This window comes from Primulina tabacum, chromosome 16 (assembly GCF_025594145.1).
Source record: "Primulina tabacum isolate GXHZ01 chromosome 16, ASM2559414v2, whole genome shotgun sequence".
Lineage (NCBI taxonomy): Eukaryota > Viridiplantae > Streptophyta > Magnoliopsida > Lamiales > Gesneriaceae > Primulina > Primulina tabacum.
In genome coordinates, this window is record NC_134565.1 from 37,404,985 (window position 1) to 37,422,853 (window position 17,869).

Consider the following 17,869-nt stretch of genomic DNA (forward strand, 5'->3'; position numbering starts at 1 on the left):
ATAAGATATAATTCGAGTCCACAAATACTTGATTTTATCTTTTATACTCAAATTCGATTATTTGAGGATGCCAAAATATAGTTTTAAAGTTAATATTGAGTGGCCTTTGATGATGAGATTTGTGAATTAAAATATGATACCTAAATTGGTACAAGTAATACATAGTTCTATCTCTTATATACTTGATTTTACCCTCTTAAAACGTAATTTTGATTATTTTGGGATGTAAAAAACATAGTTTCAATTAATATTGGGTGACTTTCGATGATGTCATTTGTGAAGTTGAAATGCGATACTTAAATTGATACAAAATTATCTAATTTGAATTTACAAATACTTGATTTTACTCTCTAAATAAGCATATCCAATTATTTGGAGATGTCAAATAGTTTAAAGTTGATATTAAATGGCATTGATGATGACATTCGTGAAGTAAAATTGATACCTAAATTAATAAAAATAATATATAATTAGAGCCCACAAATACTTGATTTTACCTTTAAAATACTCAAATTCGATTATTTAAGGATGTCAAAATATATAAGTTGAAGTTAATATTGAGTGACCTTTGATAATATTTGTGAATTAAATGTGGTACCTAAATTGGTACAAATAGTACCTAATTTGATATCACATATACTTGATTTTATCTTTTAAAGACTTAATGATTATTTGGGATGTAAAAAAATAGTTCAAATAATATTGAATGACTTTTGATGTGTCATTTGTGAAGTTAAAATGTGATACATAAATGGATACAAAGAGTATCTAATTCGAGTATTCGATGATGTCAAAAAATATAGTTTGAAGTTAATATTTTATATGGTGTCATTCGTGAAGTAAAAATCTGATACTTAAATTGGTACAAGGAAAACATAATTCGAATTACAAATAATTGATTTTACCTCCTAAATACTCATATCCGATTATTTGAGGATGTCAAACTATAATTTGAAGTATTGTCAGGTATTGATTTGTAAAAAAATACATAGGCACTGAATCTTAAATCAAAGATGAGCAGATTTATTTTTCTCAAATTTACCTTTTTTTAAATAACCGTTCAGAAAAAATTATAAATTTAAATAATTGATTCTGTATTGACAGAGACATCTTTAATTTTTTTAAAAAAACTTTTATTTGTTGGCCAAAATATTTTAGGAAATATCTCGTCAAACTTCATTTTCAAAAAATTAACTGTCTAAATGTATTTTAATATTTTCAAATACATATGAAAAATAACGTCTATGCATTATGCTATTCAGCCATGGAGAGAAAGGTTCTTTATTTTTTCGTGAACCTCACCTATAAAAATGAATAAGAAGCATTAAATACAACATTGAAATTTATGCCCAAGTAACATGTCAATATATACATTGTTTTACTTAAAATTATTTAAGGAATATATATATATATATGTGTGTGTGTGTGTGTGTGTGTGTGTATAATTAAACTTTAACAAATAATAAAATAAAATTTGTGTCGACATTTACCGAAATCACTATACAACTTGTACAAATTATTTTAATAAATCATATTTAAGTTAATAAAATTTAAAAATATTGATAGGAGAAAATTTAATTGTCATAAATGAATATTTTATAGATGCATAGAAATTAGAATGATTTATGATATCATAGATTGATTAATGGATGCTACCCAGCTGTTTCCCACATGCTAAATAATTAATTGACTAAACAGTCAACTATCACATGAACTTCATGTACTTGCTCCATTTTTGTCTCCTCCCATGGCTGCTGCTTATGCTGCGCTTCTTGCTGTTGTTTGTACTCTATAGATCTTTTATCAGAAATTAATTGTTAATGAAAGGGAAAGGCTACCAGCTGTTTTTTACAAGCTAAATAATTTTAATTAAATAAGCAGCCAACTATGACTGACATGAACTTATACTGAGCCCCTCCATTTTTGTCTCCTCCCATGGCTGCTGCTTATGCTGCGCTTCTTGCTGTTGCTCGATCATTACGAGAGATTTTGGATATGGACAAGTATATAAAATCACTTTTAGTCCGTATATGTACTTTTATGAATTTGGACACATATTTTATCATGTATCTCTAACCCAAAACTCTATTTTAAAGCAACTCTATTTTAAAATAGTGCAATTTCTGCACCAAATACATATTCATCTTCAACCTATCTACTTGAAATCTTACTCTAAAAAAATATTCTCGAAATATTTTTTTTTGATTTATTTAATTATTTTTCTTATTAATTATTAAAAATGTGTATTTTTTAAATTTAGTGATATAACTATAATTATATTTTGTATTTGATATAATTAATATTATATTATTATTAATTACGATAATATTATTAAATGATTAATTTAATTGTTTGAAATGTATTATTGAAATCTATATTATACGAATTGAAATAAAATAATTAAAATTAGTGAAATAAAATTAATACCCGACATTAAATTAAATAATATTACAAATACAATTTCAAATATTTGAACGACCATATTCATCTCATAAATTATCAATTAAAGCATTTCGTAACGCATAATGAGCTTCTTGGTCTATTTTACTAACAAGATATGTGTCCAAATTCAATAAAAAAAATAAAATAATGAAAATAATTAAAAATAAAAAGTATTGTCCGCTACCATGTGCATCTGCACATGGTAGCTTGGACATGCTATTTTGCAACGTCCGTCATTGATAGTGGCATTTTAACTTAATTTTACCAAACTCCACAACCTATCATATTTTTGAATTAAATAATTTTTTAAATTTTTTTTTTAAAAAAACCCAATATCTTTACATATAATTCATGTAATTATTTTTAACATAATACCTTTATATAGTTCAGATAATTATTTTATGAAAGATGCATATGATTCATTTTAACTTACATCAGATGTACCGAAATTTCATTTAAAACATTCAAAATGTTATTTTTGTATTAAAAAATAACATTTTAGACATGTTGTACGTGTGTCTTCCGAAAGAAAGGCTCCTGGACAAATCAACTGATAAAGCTTGAGTAGCTGGTGGCGGTTGCAACAAGCTAACTAACAAGGACAATCAGTTGGGAAGGATCTCAGATAAAAGGGAGGGATGCACATACAAGTAACGACACAACAAGGCAACAAGAGAAATACACCAAAATAAGAGAGCGAGAGAAAGGTTGAGAGATCAAGGAATAAAGCTTGATTGTATTCTTTCGTGTATTGGTGTAGAGATAATTCTGGCATGCTGTAACTTTCAAGAGTGTGAGTTTGATCAATAAGAATGGCTGTTCTCCCGTGGATGTAGGCTAGTGATAGCCGAACCACGTAAATCTCTCGAGTGTTCATTTCTTCCTTTTATGGTGTTATTCTTGTTTACTCTTCGGGCTTTGGTTGATCATCACAAGCCACTCAAGATAGTGATCGGAAAATCACAATCAATACACAACAAGACATAAAAATTATTCTTTTCACGGATTTTTATATTTTTCACTCAAATTAACCTAACATAACAAAAAATTATAATTGAACAAAAAAGTGAGTTTTCATGATGTTTAGTCGAAAATTTGTTTCACAAAATTAACCGATAACAAATATCATAATATTTTTTGTCACCGACAATTAACCAATCTTTATTTAGGTAATGCTCAATTTGTAATTGAAAAAAAAATTGACCGTGATTGCCCGGTTGTCATATTCTACTGTTGACTTTCCATGTCTACAGATGGGACCATTTGAATTTAATGGTCTTAATTTATTAGCCAAGTATCATTTTTCAAATAGCAGTTCAGAAAAAAAGTTATAAATTTAAATAATTGATTTGGATTGACAGAGACATTTAAGTTTCAATCCTTCTCACCATCTTTATTTTTTTTAAAAAAAAAAATTTATTTGTTAGGCAAAATATTTTGAGAAAATAATCTCGTCAAACTTCAGTTTCGAATAAATTTACTGTCTAAATGTATTTTAATATTTTCAAATACATATGAAAAATGACGTCTATGCATTATGCTATTCGACGATGGAGAGAAGGTTCTTTATTTTTTCGTGAACCTCACAACATATAAAAATGAATATAAGCATTAAATACAACACTGACATTTATGCTAAAGTAACATGTCAATATATATGTATATATGTGTGTTTAATTAAAATTTAACAAATTAAATTTGTGTCGACATTTGCCCAAATCACTATACAACTTGTACAAATTATTTTAAAAAATCATATTTAAGTTAATACAAATTTAAAATAATTGATAGGAGAAAATTTAATTTTCATAAATTAATATTTTATAGATGCATAGAAATTAGAATTGTGGAACTTCGTTTGAGAAGAGGATTATTGGGATGCAACCAAAATCCCACATTGAAAGATCTAGAGAAAAATCATGGGTTTATAAAGATGGAATGATATCTCCATTGGTATGAAGCCTTTTGGGTGGTTCCAAGAGAAAAACCATGAGGGTTAAAACCCAAAGTGGACAATATCATACCAATGTGAAGATATCCGGATTCCATTGACCCTGACAATATGAAAAATGACGTCTATGCATTATGCTAAAATACATCACTGACATTTATGCTAAAATAACATGTCAATATATACATTGTTTTACTTATAATACTTTATAGAATATATATATATATATATATATATATTTGTGTGTATATGTATTATTAAAATTTAACAAATATTAAATTTGCGTCGACATATACCAAACTCACTATACAACTTGTACAAATTATTTTAATTTTCATAAATGAATATTTTATAGATGCCATAGAAATTAGAATGATTATTATATTATAATAATTAATTAATGCTACAAGCTGTTTTCCCACAAGCTAACATAATTATTTAACTAAACAATCAACTATCACATGAACTAGCTTAGTACCTTCCTCCATTTTTTTGTCCCTCCCATGGCTTGCTGCTTATGCTGCGCTCTTGCTGTTGCTCGATCATTGCGAGAGAGTTTGGATCTTGAGAAGTACCTCGATCCTCTTCACAAAGAAAAATTTTTTTCTCTCAAGGAAAAAGTTGATTTCATCGTTCTCTTCCTTGAAGATTTTTCCAGATAAGTATCAAGAAACACTTGGTCGTGAGGGAAATGGGATTTAAAAAAGCTGCATATGAAGCTCAAGATTTCATGGATTCGTATCAGTGTTCGGTCGTCAACTATGATGATGAGGGAGTTCTGAAGAGGCTGATTTGAACTTGGATCGAGACTTACCATGGCGTCTGAAAGGATTGGTTATTTATTTGGGAAGAGACGATGAAGCTGAACAACAGTTGATACGACAAAAGATCTACGATCCGTATCTTATTATTTTCCTGTGATCGTTCATCCACGGTCCAAGCCACTGCCAAAAAATGGTTTGTGGGATTTGCTGATGACTTGCTCGTAATCAAAGAACGGTTTATACCAAGGACTCTGCTAAACTCCAAATTATCCCAGTTGTTGGGAGGGGGGAATCGGGAAGACGACTCTGGCTAGGAAAGCATACGGACGATTCAATCCTTTCTCATTACTTCGACAAATGTGCATGGATCACTGTGTCGCAAGAGTATCAAGGAGAGAGGTTCTTTCAGGGCTTTTGAAGTCCCTCGAGAATAAACAATCTATTGAGAACGAAGCAGAACTGGCAAAACTAGTGTATCAAAATCTCATTGACAGGGCGGTATCTCGTTGTGATCGATGATATATGGAGTACCAAGGCATGGGATGATTTCAAGATGACATTCCCAGATGATGGTAGTGGAAGTCGAATCTTGTTAACCACCAGGCTGTTAGATGTGGCTTCTCATACAAGATCTTCAGATGCTCCGGTTCACCAAATGAACGTTTAAATAATGATCAAAGTTGGAAATTACTTCAAGAAAGTGTTTTCGAACAACAGTCTTGTCCTCTCCAACTGGTGAAAATCGGGAATAAGATTGCGGAAAATTGTAGGGGACTCCCACTCATCATCGTGGTGGTTGCAGGACAAATCCTTTCTTCAGGCAACGTGATGAGAGAAGAAGTGTGGGAAAATATTTCGGAAAATATAAGTTCTAGAGAGCCTACAATTGCCCTCCAGTGCTCAAAGATACTGTGTTTTAGTTATGATCGGTTACCTCTGCGACTAAACCATGCTTCCTCTACATATCAGCTTTTCCTGAAGATTCTGAAATTGATGTTTCTAAGCTAATCAAGTTGTGGGTTGCTGAGGGATTTTTGAAATCCAAATCATCAGTCGAAGTGCTTGGAAGATGTGGGGGAACGTTATTTGGAGGATCTGGTGAACAGAAGTTTGCTCTTAGTGGGCAAGAAAGGGATTGACGGGAAACTCAAAACTGTTGGAATCCATGATATGTTGAGGGAGATTTGCATAACAAAAGCTGAAGAAGAGGGGTTTCTTCATGATGTCTCGTCCAAAACCAATTCCGGAACAGAATTGTAGAGAATCCATATCGCCGCCTAAGAATTCATTGCATGGAGTATTTTCAAGAATAGAAAATCCTAGATTCGAGCGTGCGATCGGTTCTACTTTTCTCTGAGAAATATCTGAGGCCAAGAATAGATCTAAGGTCTAGGCACGTCGGTTGTCTTGGATGCACCCCAAGTAACTTGGCCGAAATTGTCACATGTTATCTCTACATTCGTCAATTTAAGGTACTTTGCTTTCAAGTTTGATCATGCATGTCCCGATGGATTTCCATTCTCAATATCGAAACATCCCAATCTCGAAACTATAGTTGTTTATCCGGATGTCAAGAGATTCCGAAACTTATGGCAACTACCATGTGAAATTTTAAAGATGCCCAAGTTAAGGCATCTGATTTGGCACGCCCGGCCTTTTCGTTTATCCTACTCATCTGACATAGGAATTGTTCATGAAAGTGATCTACAAACAATTGAGACAGTGGCCGATTTCATATTTACCGAAGAGATCATCAAAATACTTGTGAATCTGAAGAAATTGGTTGTTGTATATTATAAGATTGATCATAATTGGGATTATTTTAATCTCGAAAACCTTTGCCATTTACAAAGCCTCGAGGACTTGCAAATCTTAATGCGCTCCTGGCCTGCTATCTCAATGACATGGAACAATACTTTTCCAATTGGTCTAAAAAAGTTATCTCTATACGGAGTCCGTTTTCCTTGGGAAAATATGACCACAATTGGGTCGCTTCCGAATCTTCAAGAGCTCAAGATGATATGGATGTCAGTCGATAAAGTTTCAAAGTGGGTGATGATGGAAGGTCAATTTCTTCAACTCAAGTACTTCCACTCTTCCTTGGATTCTCTGGTGACGTGGGAAATGGAAAAAGAGCATTTCCCATGTCTTGAAAGCTTAATTCTTGAGCGTGCCGAGCAGATTAATGAGATTCCTAGTGGTATAGGAGAAATAGATAAACTTCGATATATGAGTTGAAGTTCTGTAAAAAATCATTGGTAATCTCAGCGAAGCAGATGCAAAGCATCAACATGAAAATGGAAACGATGCTTTTCGTGTTCGTGTAATAGATTCCGATTAATAAGATGTTTTGTTGTGAAGACACATTTGAGAGAGAATATTGTAAGATTTTGTATTTGTTTCGATGAAAGTTTTTTGTTTGACAATTATGCGAAGCAAATAGTGGGACGAGGACATAAAAATTATCAATTTAAGACCAATTATTTATTGTTTGAATAGCAAGATTTCAAATTTGTGGCAATCTCAAGTTCGAGACCTAATTATAATAACTTTTAAAAAAATCACTTTTATATCCGTATATGCACTTTTATTAATTGAAATCAAACTGAACCGATAGTAAATGTAAAAACAAGTTTAATCAAGTAAAAAATTTCTAATATTTGATTTAAACCCCAAAATTTTCTTTATTTTCCTATTCTAAAAATAAAAAAAAATATAAATTAAAATCATAAACGTCAAATATACAGTTTATGGCCAAGCAATTCTTGTTCTTTGAAACAGTATGAACGGACCAAATTGAATATAATATCTTTGTTTTTTTTAAAAAAAATTAATTGGCAACACTAGGGGTTTTTTTTTAAAAATAATTTAAATTCTAAAATTAATTTCAAAACTAATTTAAAAAAAAAAGAGTGTTACAAATAGTACATAATTCTATCTCATATATACTTGATTTTACACTCTTAAAACTTAATTTTGATTATTTTGGGATGTAAAAAAATATAGTTTAAAATAATATTGGGTGACTTTCGATGATGTCATTTGTGAAGTTAAAATGCGATACTTAAATTGATACAAATAATATCTAATTTGAATTTACAAATACTTGATTTTACTCTCTAAATACTCATATTCAATTATTTGGGGATGTCAAAATATAGTTTGAAGTTGATATTAAATGGCATTGATGATGACATTCGTGAAATAAAAATGTGATACCTAAATTAATAAAAATAATATATAATTTGAGCCTACAAATACTTGATTTTACCCTTAAAATACTCAAATTCGATTATTTAAGGATGTCAAAATATATACTTTGAAGTTAATATTGAGTGGCCTTTGATAATAATATTTGTGAATTAAAAAGTGGTGCCTAAATTGGTACAAATAATATCTAATTTGATCTCACATATACTTGATTATACCCTTTAAAGACTTAATTTGATTATTTTGGAATGTAAAAAATATAGTTCAAATAATATTGAATGACTTTTGATGTGTCATTTGTGAAGTTAAAATGTGATACATAAATGGATACAAAGAGTATCTAATTCGAGTATTCGATGATGTCAAAAAATATAATTTGAAGTTAATATTTTATATGGTGTCATTCGTGAAGTAAAATGTGATACTTAAATTGGTACAAGAAAAACATAATTCGAGTTACGAATAGTTGATTTTATCTCTTAAATACTCATATCCGATTATTTGGAGATGTCAAACTATAGTTTGAAGTATTGTCAGGTATTGATTTGTAAAAAAAATACATAGGTACTGAATCTAATTAAATCAAAGATGAACAGATTTATTTTTCTCAAATTACCTTTTTTTAAATAACCGTTCAGAAAAAATTATAAATTTAAATAATTGATTCTGGATTGACAGATACATCTTTATTTTTTTAAAAAAAACTTTTATTTGTTGGCCAAAATATTTGAGGAAATTATCTCGTCAAACTTCATTTTCGAAAAATTTACTGTTTAAATGTATTTTAGTATTTTCAAATACATATGAAAAATAACGTCTATGCATTATGCTATTCAGCTATGGAGAGAAAGGTTCTTTATTTTTCGTGAACCTCACCTATAAAAATGAATAAGAAGCATTAAATACAACATTGAAATTTATGCCCAAGTAACATGTCAATATATACATTGTTTTACTTAAAATTATTTAAGGAATATATATATATATATGTGTGTGTGTGTGTGTGTGTGTGTGTATAATTAAACTTTAACAAATAATAAAATAAAATTTGTGTCGACATTTACCGAAATCACTATACAACTTGTACAAATTATTTTAATAAATCATATTTAAGTTAATAAAAATTTAAAATAATTGATAGGAGAAAATTTAATTTTCATAAATGAATATTTTATAGATGCATAGAAATTAGAATTATTTATTATATTATAATGATTAATGAATGCTACCCAGCTGTTTCCCACGAGCTAAATAATTATTTAACTAAACTTCCTCCATTTTTTTGTTCTCCCATGGCTGCTGCTTATGCTGCGCTTCTTGCTGTTGCTCGATCATTGCGAGAGATTTTGGATCTTGAGAAGTACATCGATCCTCTTCACAAAGAAAAATTTTTTTCTCTCAAGGAAAAAGTTGATTTCATCATTTCTTTCCTTGAAGATTTTTCAGATAAGTATCAAGAAACACTTGGTCGAGAGGGAAATGGGATTAGAAAAGCTGCATATGAAGCTCAAGATTTCATGGATTCGTATCAGTGTTCGGTGTCAACTATTGATGATGATGGGAGTTCTGAAGAGGCTGATTTGAACTTGGATCGAGACTTAACCATGGCGTCTGAAAGGATTGGTTTTATTTGGGAAGAGACGATGAAGATGAACAACAGTGATACGACAAAAGATCTCCGATCCGTATCTTATTATTTTCCTGTTGATCGTTCATCCACGGTCCAAGCCACTGCCAAAAAAATGGTTGTGGGATTTGATGATGACTTGCTCGTAATCAAAGAACGGTTATACCAAGACTCTGCTAAACTCCAAATTATCCCAGTTGTTGGGATGGGGGGAATCGGGAAGACGACTCTGGCTAGAAAAGCATACGACGATTCAATCCTTTCTCAATACTTCGACAAATGTGCATGGATCACTGTGTCACAAGAGTATCCTAGGAGAGAGGTTCTTTCAGGGCTTTTGAAGTCCCTCAAGAATGAGCAATCTAATGAGAGCGAAGCAGAACTGGAAAAACTAGTGTATCAAAGTCTCTTTGGCAGGAGATATCTCATTGTGATTGATGATATATGGAGTACCAAGGCATGGGATGATTTGAAGATGACATTCCCAGATGATGGTAGTGGAAGTCGAATCCTGTTAACCACCAGGGTATTAGATGTGGCTTTTCATGCGAGATCTTCGGATGCTCCTGTTCATCAAATGAATGTTTAAATAATGATCAAAGTTGGAAATTACTTCAAGAAAGTGTTTTTGAACAACAATATTGTCCTCTCCAACTGGTGGAAGTCGGGAAGAAGATTGCGGAAAATTGTGGGGGACTTCCCCTCACCATCGTGGTGGTTGCAGGACTACTCCTTTCTTCAGGCAACGTGATGAGAGAAGAAGTGTGGGAAATTGTTTCGGAAAATATAAGTTCTAGAGAGCCCACAATTGCCCTCCAGTGCTCAAAGATACTGTGTTTTAGTTATGATCGGTTACCTCTTCGACAAAAACCATGCTTCCTCTACATAGCAGCTTTTCTTGAAGATTCTGAAATTGATGTTTCTAAGCTAATCAAGTTGTGGGTTGCTGAGGGATTTTTGAAACCAAATCATCAGTCGAAGTGCTTGGAAGATGTGGGGGAACGTTATTTGGAGGATCTGGTGAACAGAAGTTTGCTCTTAGTGAGCAAGAAAGGGATTGACGGGAAACTCGAAACTGTTGGAATCCATGATATGTTGAGGGAGATTTGCATAACAAAAGCTGAAGAAGTGGGGTTTCTTTATCATGTGTCGTCCAAAACCAATTCCGGAACAGAATTTGTAGAGAATCCATATCGCCGCCTCAGAATTCATTGCACGAAGGATATTCAAGAATGGAAAATCCTAGATTCGAGCGTGCGTTCGGTTCTACTTTTCACGAAATATTGGATGACAAGAATAGATCTAAGGTCTAGGCACGTCGGTGTCTTGGATGCACCCCGAGTAACTTGGCCGACATTGTCACAAGTAATCTCTACATTCGTCAATTTAAGGTACTTTTCTTTCGAGATAGGTTATCCATATCTTGAGAGATTTTCAGTCTCAATATTGAAACATCCCAATCTCGAAACTATAGTTGTTTATGTAGATGTCACCAAATGCCGAAGCATAGGGCTAGTACCATATGAAATTTTAAAGATGCCGAAGTTAAGGCATCTGATCTGGAACCATGATTTTCGTTTATCATATCTCTCTGATAGAGGAATTGTTCATGAAAGTGATCTACAAACTGTCACGCCCCGAAACTCGGGATTTGACACCGGCATTGTTCATCAATCACACAATCGAAAAACAACCAGCCTCGTAGCACAGTATAAACCGAAACCACTTTATTTCATAAATTCGCAAAAACAACCATTGTCTTTACAACTGAATAAATTGAATAAATTGCGGAAGCATTTACAATTAAAATAAACCTACTAAAATTCTTAAATCCTTGCAGCAAAATTCTCAAAATTTAAATAATTTCACCAGCCCCAAAATTGATCCGACTCTTCTTCCTAAACCTGTTCCTCTGTTTTATCTTCGGATTTATCTGGGAAGGTTGTAAGGGGTGAGTATTTTGGGAAATACTCAGCAAGTGGGGGCCGTTCGAGTACACAACAACATGCATATAAAATTCGAAATACGTACACACACACACCATGCATAAATTGACTCATACCACATTCGTATCCTTGACCTGACACTGAGATTCCTCTACTTTCAATGGTTTACTGGCGTCAGTCCCTAATTTTTATTCCTCTAAGGGGGCGAGGCCGGATCGGTTATATCCCCACTGTATGAGGGTCATATCATAGTTGGGATTCCCTCCCATATCAAATTGAACCCTCACAGTGTCAACATAAAACTCATGCACAAATCGTAGCCAGAAGGGGTAGAAGAAGAATTGTACTCGACCGAAATTTTGAAAATACGAAAATGCATACACTGAAATTACACATTTAAAACAAGCCCACTTACCTTAGATATCGTAGAAAACGTGAATAGAGGGAATTCCTGCACTGGAATTTCGAACCCTAGCTTCGGGGTTGGACTGCAGCAGCGCTTCGCTTCTTCGCACACTGAGAGAGCAAGCTCTCGAAAATCCTAAGAAAACTAGAGGAGAAACTCGAAAAACTTGAGTAGAAAATGGTGTGAATTTTCGAGTTATAGGCCCTCCTATTTATAGGGGTTGGCTGCTATCTCGATAGATGTCATCCGCGCGTTTAAACTTGAATCAAATCTCCATCCAAAATCGTGACCAAATCTAAATTTTATTCTTTATCCTAGACCTAAATTTCGAAATTCATGTATGTGTCCCAAGGATAAATTTCGAAATTTATGCTTTGCCCAGCCTGCAAAGTTTTCACTTTTGTGTCTAATTCCCAATATTCGGTAGACTTTTTATTTCCTAAAATAATAAAAATTATATTTCTTAAATCCCACAATTTTGCTGACTTAAACCCGAAATTTAGTAGTATTTTTCCCAAATAAGATTTTGATTATTTTCCTAAAATCCTGATAGTTAAATCTTTCCCAAGCTGCATTTATCGTGTAAACTTTTCCTTTTATCTATGATTTTCGAAAATTCCCTAATATTCTTTCAATATTAAAATCCCATGATAAAATCCTCAAGATTTTTAGTTCCAAGATTGGGTTATCTTCTTGCTTAAATCTTTATCCAGGTATATCAAATCTTAGATCTATATCCGGTAAAATTCTGCATATCTCAAATTTCCGAAAAAATATACACGATATTATTTAAATTCTTGAGTTCCAAAAAATGCCAGATATTAAGCAGCGCCGTAGAAGACTCAAATCTTCTGTCATCCTAAGCAAATGCAGTATTTTCCTTTCGATCCCAGTGCACATGTTGCATCAACATACTTTCCCGCCAGCAATTTTCTACATGCAGCAATGCATTGAGGCAGTGTGCATGGATTAAGATCAATCCCAATTGCACCCTCCACATTTCTTGGACACACAGTCAATACTTCACAAAATATAATGCATATTACCACTAAATCCCACTTAATGTGCGCCATATCTTTCTTTGCCAGTAATATCTAGCTGTGGGAGAGGATTCAGTTTAATAGCACGAAGAAATGTACCTCTTAAGCTTGGTATATAAAGATGGAGAATAAAGGTTCACATACTTTTGATTACGTCGTGCATCAAATGTATGTGGGCATGTATTTAGGGTGGTATCTGATATTAGGCTCAAGAGCTAACAACTTTTTATATGTTCGTCAAATATATTATTATGAAGATTTATATTTTTGATATCGTAACTTGTATATTTTATATCTTTAGTCATGTTATCAGTCAATTCACACTTTTAATATAATAACGTGCATTTTTTTTCTATTACAGTCATTTTTCATCGGAGTGTTGACGTGTCATCAAAAACATGAACAATATGCAGCGTCATATCAATATTCCAATGAAAAATGACTAATGTGCTGCACTTGCTAGCTAATATTCTAGTTATTAATATTGCCTTCCCCATGATGTACTTAATTTGAAGGACCAACAATGACATAGTTGGGCATAAATAAATATTTTAGGCTCTAACTTTAGCTTTAAATTCCACAAAGTTATTTCCTCCAATTTCATTTAAAGTCAGATCAAAGAGAGATGACATGACGGGCCTTAAAAATATTCGGTGACTTTACACATGTAGGATTTCAATAAGGGTTAAAAAAAAAAACTTTGATTTATAAAAAAATATTAATCAGAAACAAATTATTTAGATTAAAAAAGATATAAAAACTGGCAAAGCAGCTCAGTGTATCAATTAACTGACTGTATACCACCATTCCACTACTTTCTTGGAGTGAAGCAAAAATCTTTCATCCAATTCTTACAATTTACTCTTTCAAACGTTGTTCTGATTGTTGTTCGAACATTATTCATGACGATCCATGAACAAGGACTTCAAAGTCATCATTTCCATTGTCATGTTGTTGCTCTTGAATTCGCTTCGCTGAATCTACTAATGTTACCGGACAATGCCATAACTCGATGAGTTGAAGTGAATCTATTTCTCCTATGCCACAAGGAATCTCATCAATCCAGCGTGCACCTTTGAGACACAAGATTTCAAGGCGTGGGAAGTGTTCTCTTTCCACTTCCCAACTCACCAAATTATCTAAAGAAGAACAAAAGTATTTGAGCAGACAAAATTGGCCTTCCGTCGGCGTCCACTCGGAAACTTGTTCAACATCCATATGCATCATCTGGAGCACTTGAAGATTTGGGAGAGACCCGATTATGGTCATATTTTCCCAAGGCAACGGAACATTTTCAAGAGCTAAATTTTTAAGACTTATTGGGAAAGAATGGTTCCATATCTTTGAGAAATTAGGAAACTTGAACACAGAAACTTTTAGTTCTTCAAGGTTTGTTAGGTGGAAAAGATTGTTGAGATTCAAATCATCCCATTTAGCACGGGTCACATGAAATTCAACTATCAATTTCTTTAGATTCACAAGCATTTTAATGGCCTCTTCAGTAAATCTGAAATTGATCACTATCTCAAGTGTTTGAAGATCACTTTCGTGAATGATTCCGGTGTTAGAGGGACACGATAAAACAAAAGAGGTGTTCATGATCAGATGCCTTAGCTTTGGCATTTCCAAGATTTCATAAGGTACTTGCAATGCTCGTAAGTCGGTATTATGAGCAATTATAGTCTCAAGATTGGGAAGTTTGGATATTGAGGCAGCATCGGGGCGTGATGCATAGTTGAAGGAAAACGAAATGTACCTTAAATTGACCAATGTTGAGATTTCATCTGCCAACTTCGGCCAAGTTACTTGGGGTATATGCAAAACACTGATTCGCCTACAACATAGAGATAATATTGGTCCCCAATGTATATCGCGGAAGAGCAGAACTGTGCGTATGCTTGAATCTAGTATTCGCCATTCCTGGCGATTCTGCGTGCAATGAATGTTAAGGCGACGATTTGGATCCTCTATGGTTTCTATTTGGTCATTCCTTATAGATGAGACATGATGTAGAAACGCCTCTTCCTCAGCTTTTGCTATACAAATTTCCCTCAACAGATCATGGATTCCAATAGTTTGGATTTTTCCATCCGTCCCTTTTTCGCTCACTAAGATAAGGCTTCTTCTAACAAGATCCTCCAAGAACAGTTCTCCCACATCTTCCAAGCATTTAGACTGATCACTTGGTTTAAGAAATCCCTCTGCAACCCACAACTTGATTAGCTTAGAAGCTTGAATCTCAGAATCTTCTGAAAAAGCTGAAATATAGAGGAAACATGGCTTCAGTCTAAGAGGTAACCCATCATAGCTCAGGCATAGTATGTTTGAGCAATGTAGCGCGATGCTTGGTTCTGTTGAACTTATATTTTCCGAAACATTTTCCCACCATTCTTGCATTGTGATGTCCTTAGAAAGAAGTAGTCCTGCGACCACCACAATTGTGAGAGGAAGTCCCCGACAATTTCTTGCAGTCTTCTTTCCGATTTCTACCAATTGGAGAGGACAAGATTCTGGTCCAAAAATCATTTCCCGGAGTAGTTTCCAACTTTGATCTTCGTTCAAAAGTTTCATCTGGTGAAACGGTGCATTAGAAGATCCTGCATGAACGGCAACATCTGACAGCCTAGTAGTTAACAAAATCCGACTTTTTATACCATCTTCTGGAAATACCATCTTCACATCATCCCAAGCCTTGTTACTCCATACATCATCAATCACAACGAGATACCGCCTACCTTTGAGATTTTGGTACACAAGTGTTGCCAATTGAGCGTCGCTGGGACCAGGTTGTCCGAGAACAGGTTTTTTCAAGTCGCGAAGAAGCCCCGAAAGAATCTGTCTCCTTTGATACTGTTGAGACACTGTAATCCATGCGCAGATGTCAAACTGACGGGCGCGGAGTGAATCCTCGTAAGCTTTTCTAGCCAGAGTGGTCTTCCCGATTCCTCCCATCCCAACAATCGGGATAACTTGGAGCACAGCTGAATCTTCGTATAACCGTTCTTTGATTGTGTTCAAGTCATCTTCGAATCCGACAACCCTGCTTTTGGCAGTGGATAATTGGCCGGCTTGAGATGAATAAGTAATGGGTCGGAGCCGGAGATCTTCGGCTGGGTTGTTCTTCATCTTCGCTGCTTCTTCCCAGATGAAACTAATCCTTTCAAACGCGATGTTTAAGTCTCTGTCTAAGCTCATCTTGTGCCAATGAATCGAACTCGAATCATCTCCTGTTGACACCAAACATAGATAAGAATCCATGAAATCTTGCGCGTGATATGCGGCATTTCTGATTCCATCTCTCGCAAGATCAGGTGTCCCACCATACTTGTCTGAATAATCTTCGAGGAAAGCGATGAGAGATTCAACCTTTTCATGGAGAGAAACGATTTTAACTCTGTGAAGAGGATCGACATATTGTTGTCCAAGATTCAAGATCTGTCGAAGCGATCGAGCAAGGGAAAGAAGTGCAGCATAAGCTGTGGCCATGGGAGCAAAGATCAATGGGTTTGATTAACCTTTTTATTAATTTAATTAACAATCAATGGGAAATTATCAATAAATCACCAATACTATACTTTTATTCCTGTCAAGAAAAATGCCTGTTTATACTCTCTTATTTATAAAAAAAATGTTTTTTAGTTCTTGTGGGGACCCGAACGCTAATCAGTTCTTAATCGTCATCAGGATCAATTTACTAATCAAGTAATTAGGGTCATAAAATTTTTTCTTTTTAATGCGGAATGTAGTGAAATCAAACTAATATACAACTCAGTATAAAATAAAGTACAAGTCTTGTACCGTCTACAAATCAGTAAAAACTAAGGTTCAACATCTAATTATCAAGTGCCAAAACCCTATATACATCAAAGTCCGAAATCTCCACTCTATCACGATCTCTCCTCATCTTCTGGACCCTGATCATGTCCCACCTGTTGTCATGTACACATACAAACAAGACAACAGCCGGATAATTCCGATGAGAATATAATCACAGTATAAATCAACGAAACATGCAATCATATGATAAACATAAAAGCATGGATAGGTAACAGCAATATATATCAAAAGCTGAAATATAATCAATATCAAACTGTCGACAATGCTCGTAACTCTACAATTCAGACTAAACTCAATCCTAGTCTAGGGATCCCGGTTTCCAGATGTGGGTATTCATATATCGACCAACAGTAATAGAAAAGACTCCAGTTCTATCCACGTCGATATAACCAAACATCCAGTGTCCTGACCTAACCGTCATCAACTGTGGTCCTATCACCAATACACTATCTTGTGACATCGTGCAATGTGCCCGTGGCTATCCCGCCACTATCAGGTATTTTTGTCACAAGATTACTCGTCTAATGCATGCTCCTATAACTCCATAGAACAAGCATTTAATCAAATCAATAATCACAATAATAGAACATAATAATAAGTATGTGATTTAGGGAAACTCAAGTACATCCTACTTGAATCGATGTCC

General features: G+C 33.7%; 1 protein-coding gene across 1 annotated transcript; it reads left to right on the top strand.

The window, feature by feature from the left end:
* The first annotated feature begins 9,659 nt into the window (after window positions 1–9,659).
* LOC142529350 (putative late blight resistance protein homolog R1A-10) lies at window positions 9,660–12,635 on the top strand. The gene is made up of 3 exons (XM_075634861.1): window positions 9,660–10,451; window positions 10,493–11,659; window positions 12,564–12,635. The coding sequence occupies exons 1-3, from the start codon at window positions 9,660–9,662 to the stop codon at window positions 12,633–12,635; spliced, it is 2,031 nt and encodes a 676-aa protein (XP_075490976.1).
* The last annotated feature ends 5,234 nt before the right edge of the window (window positions 12,636–17,869 follow it).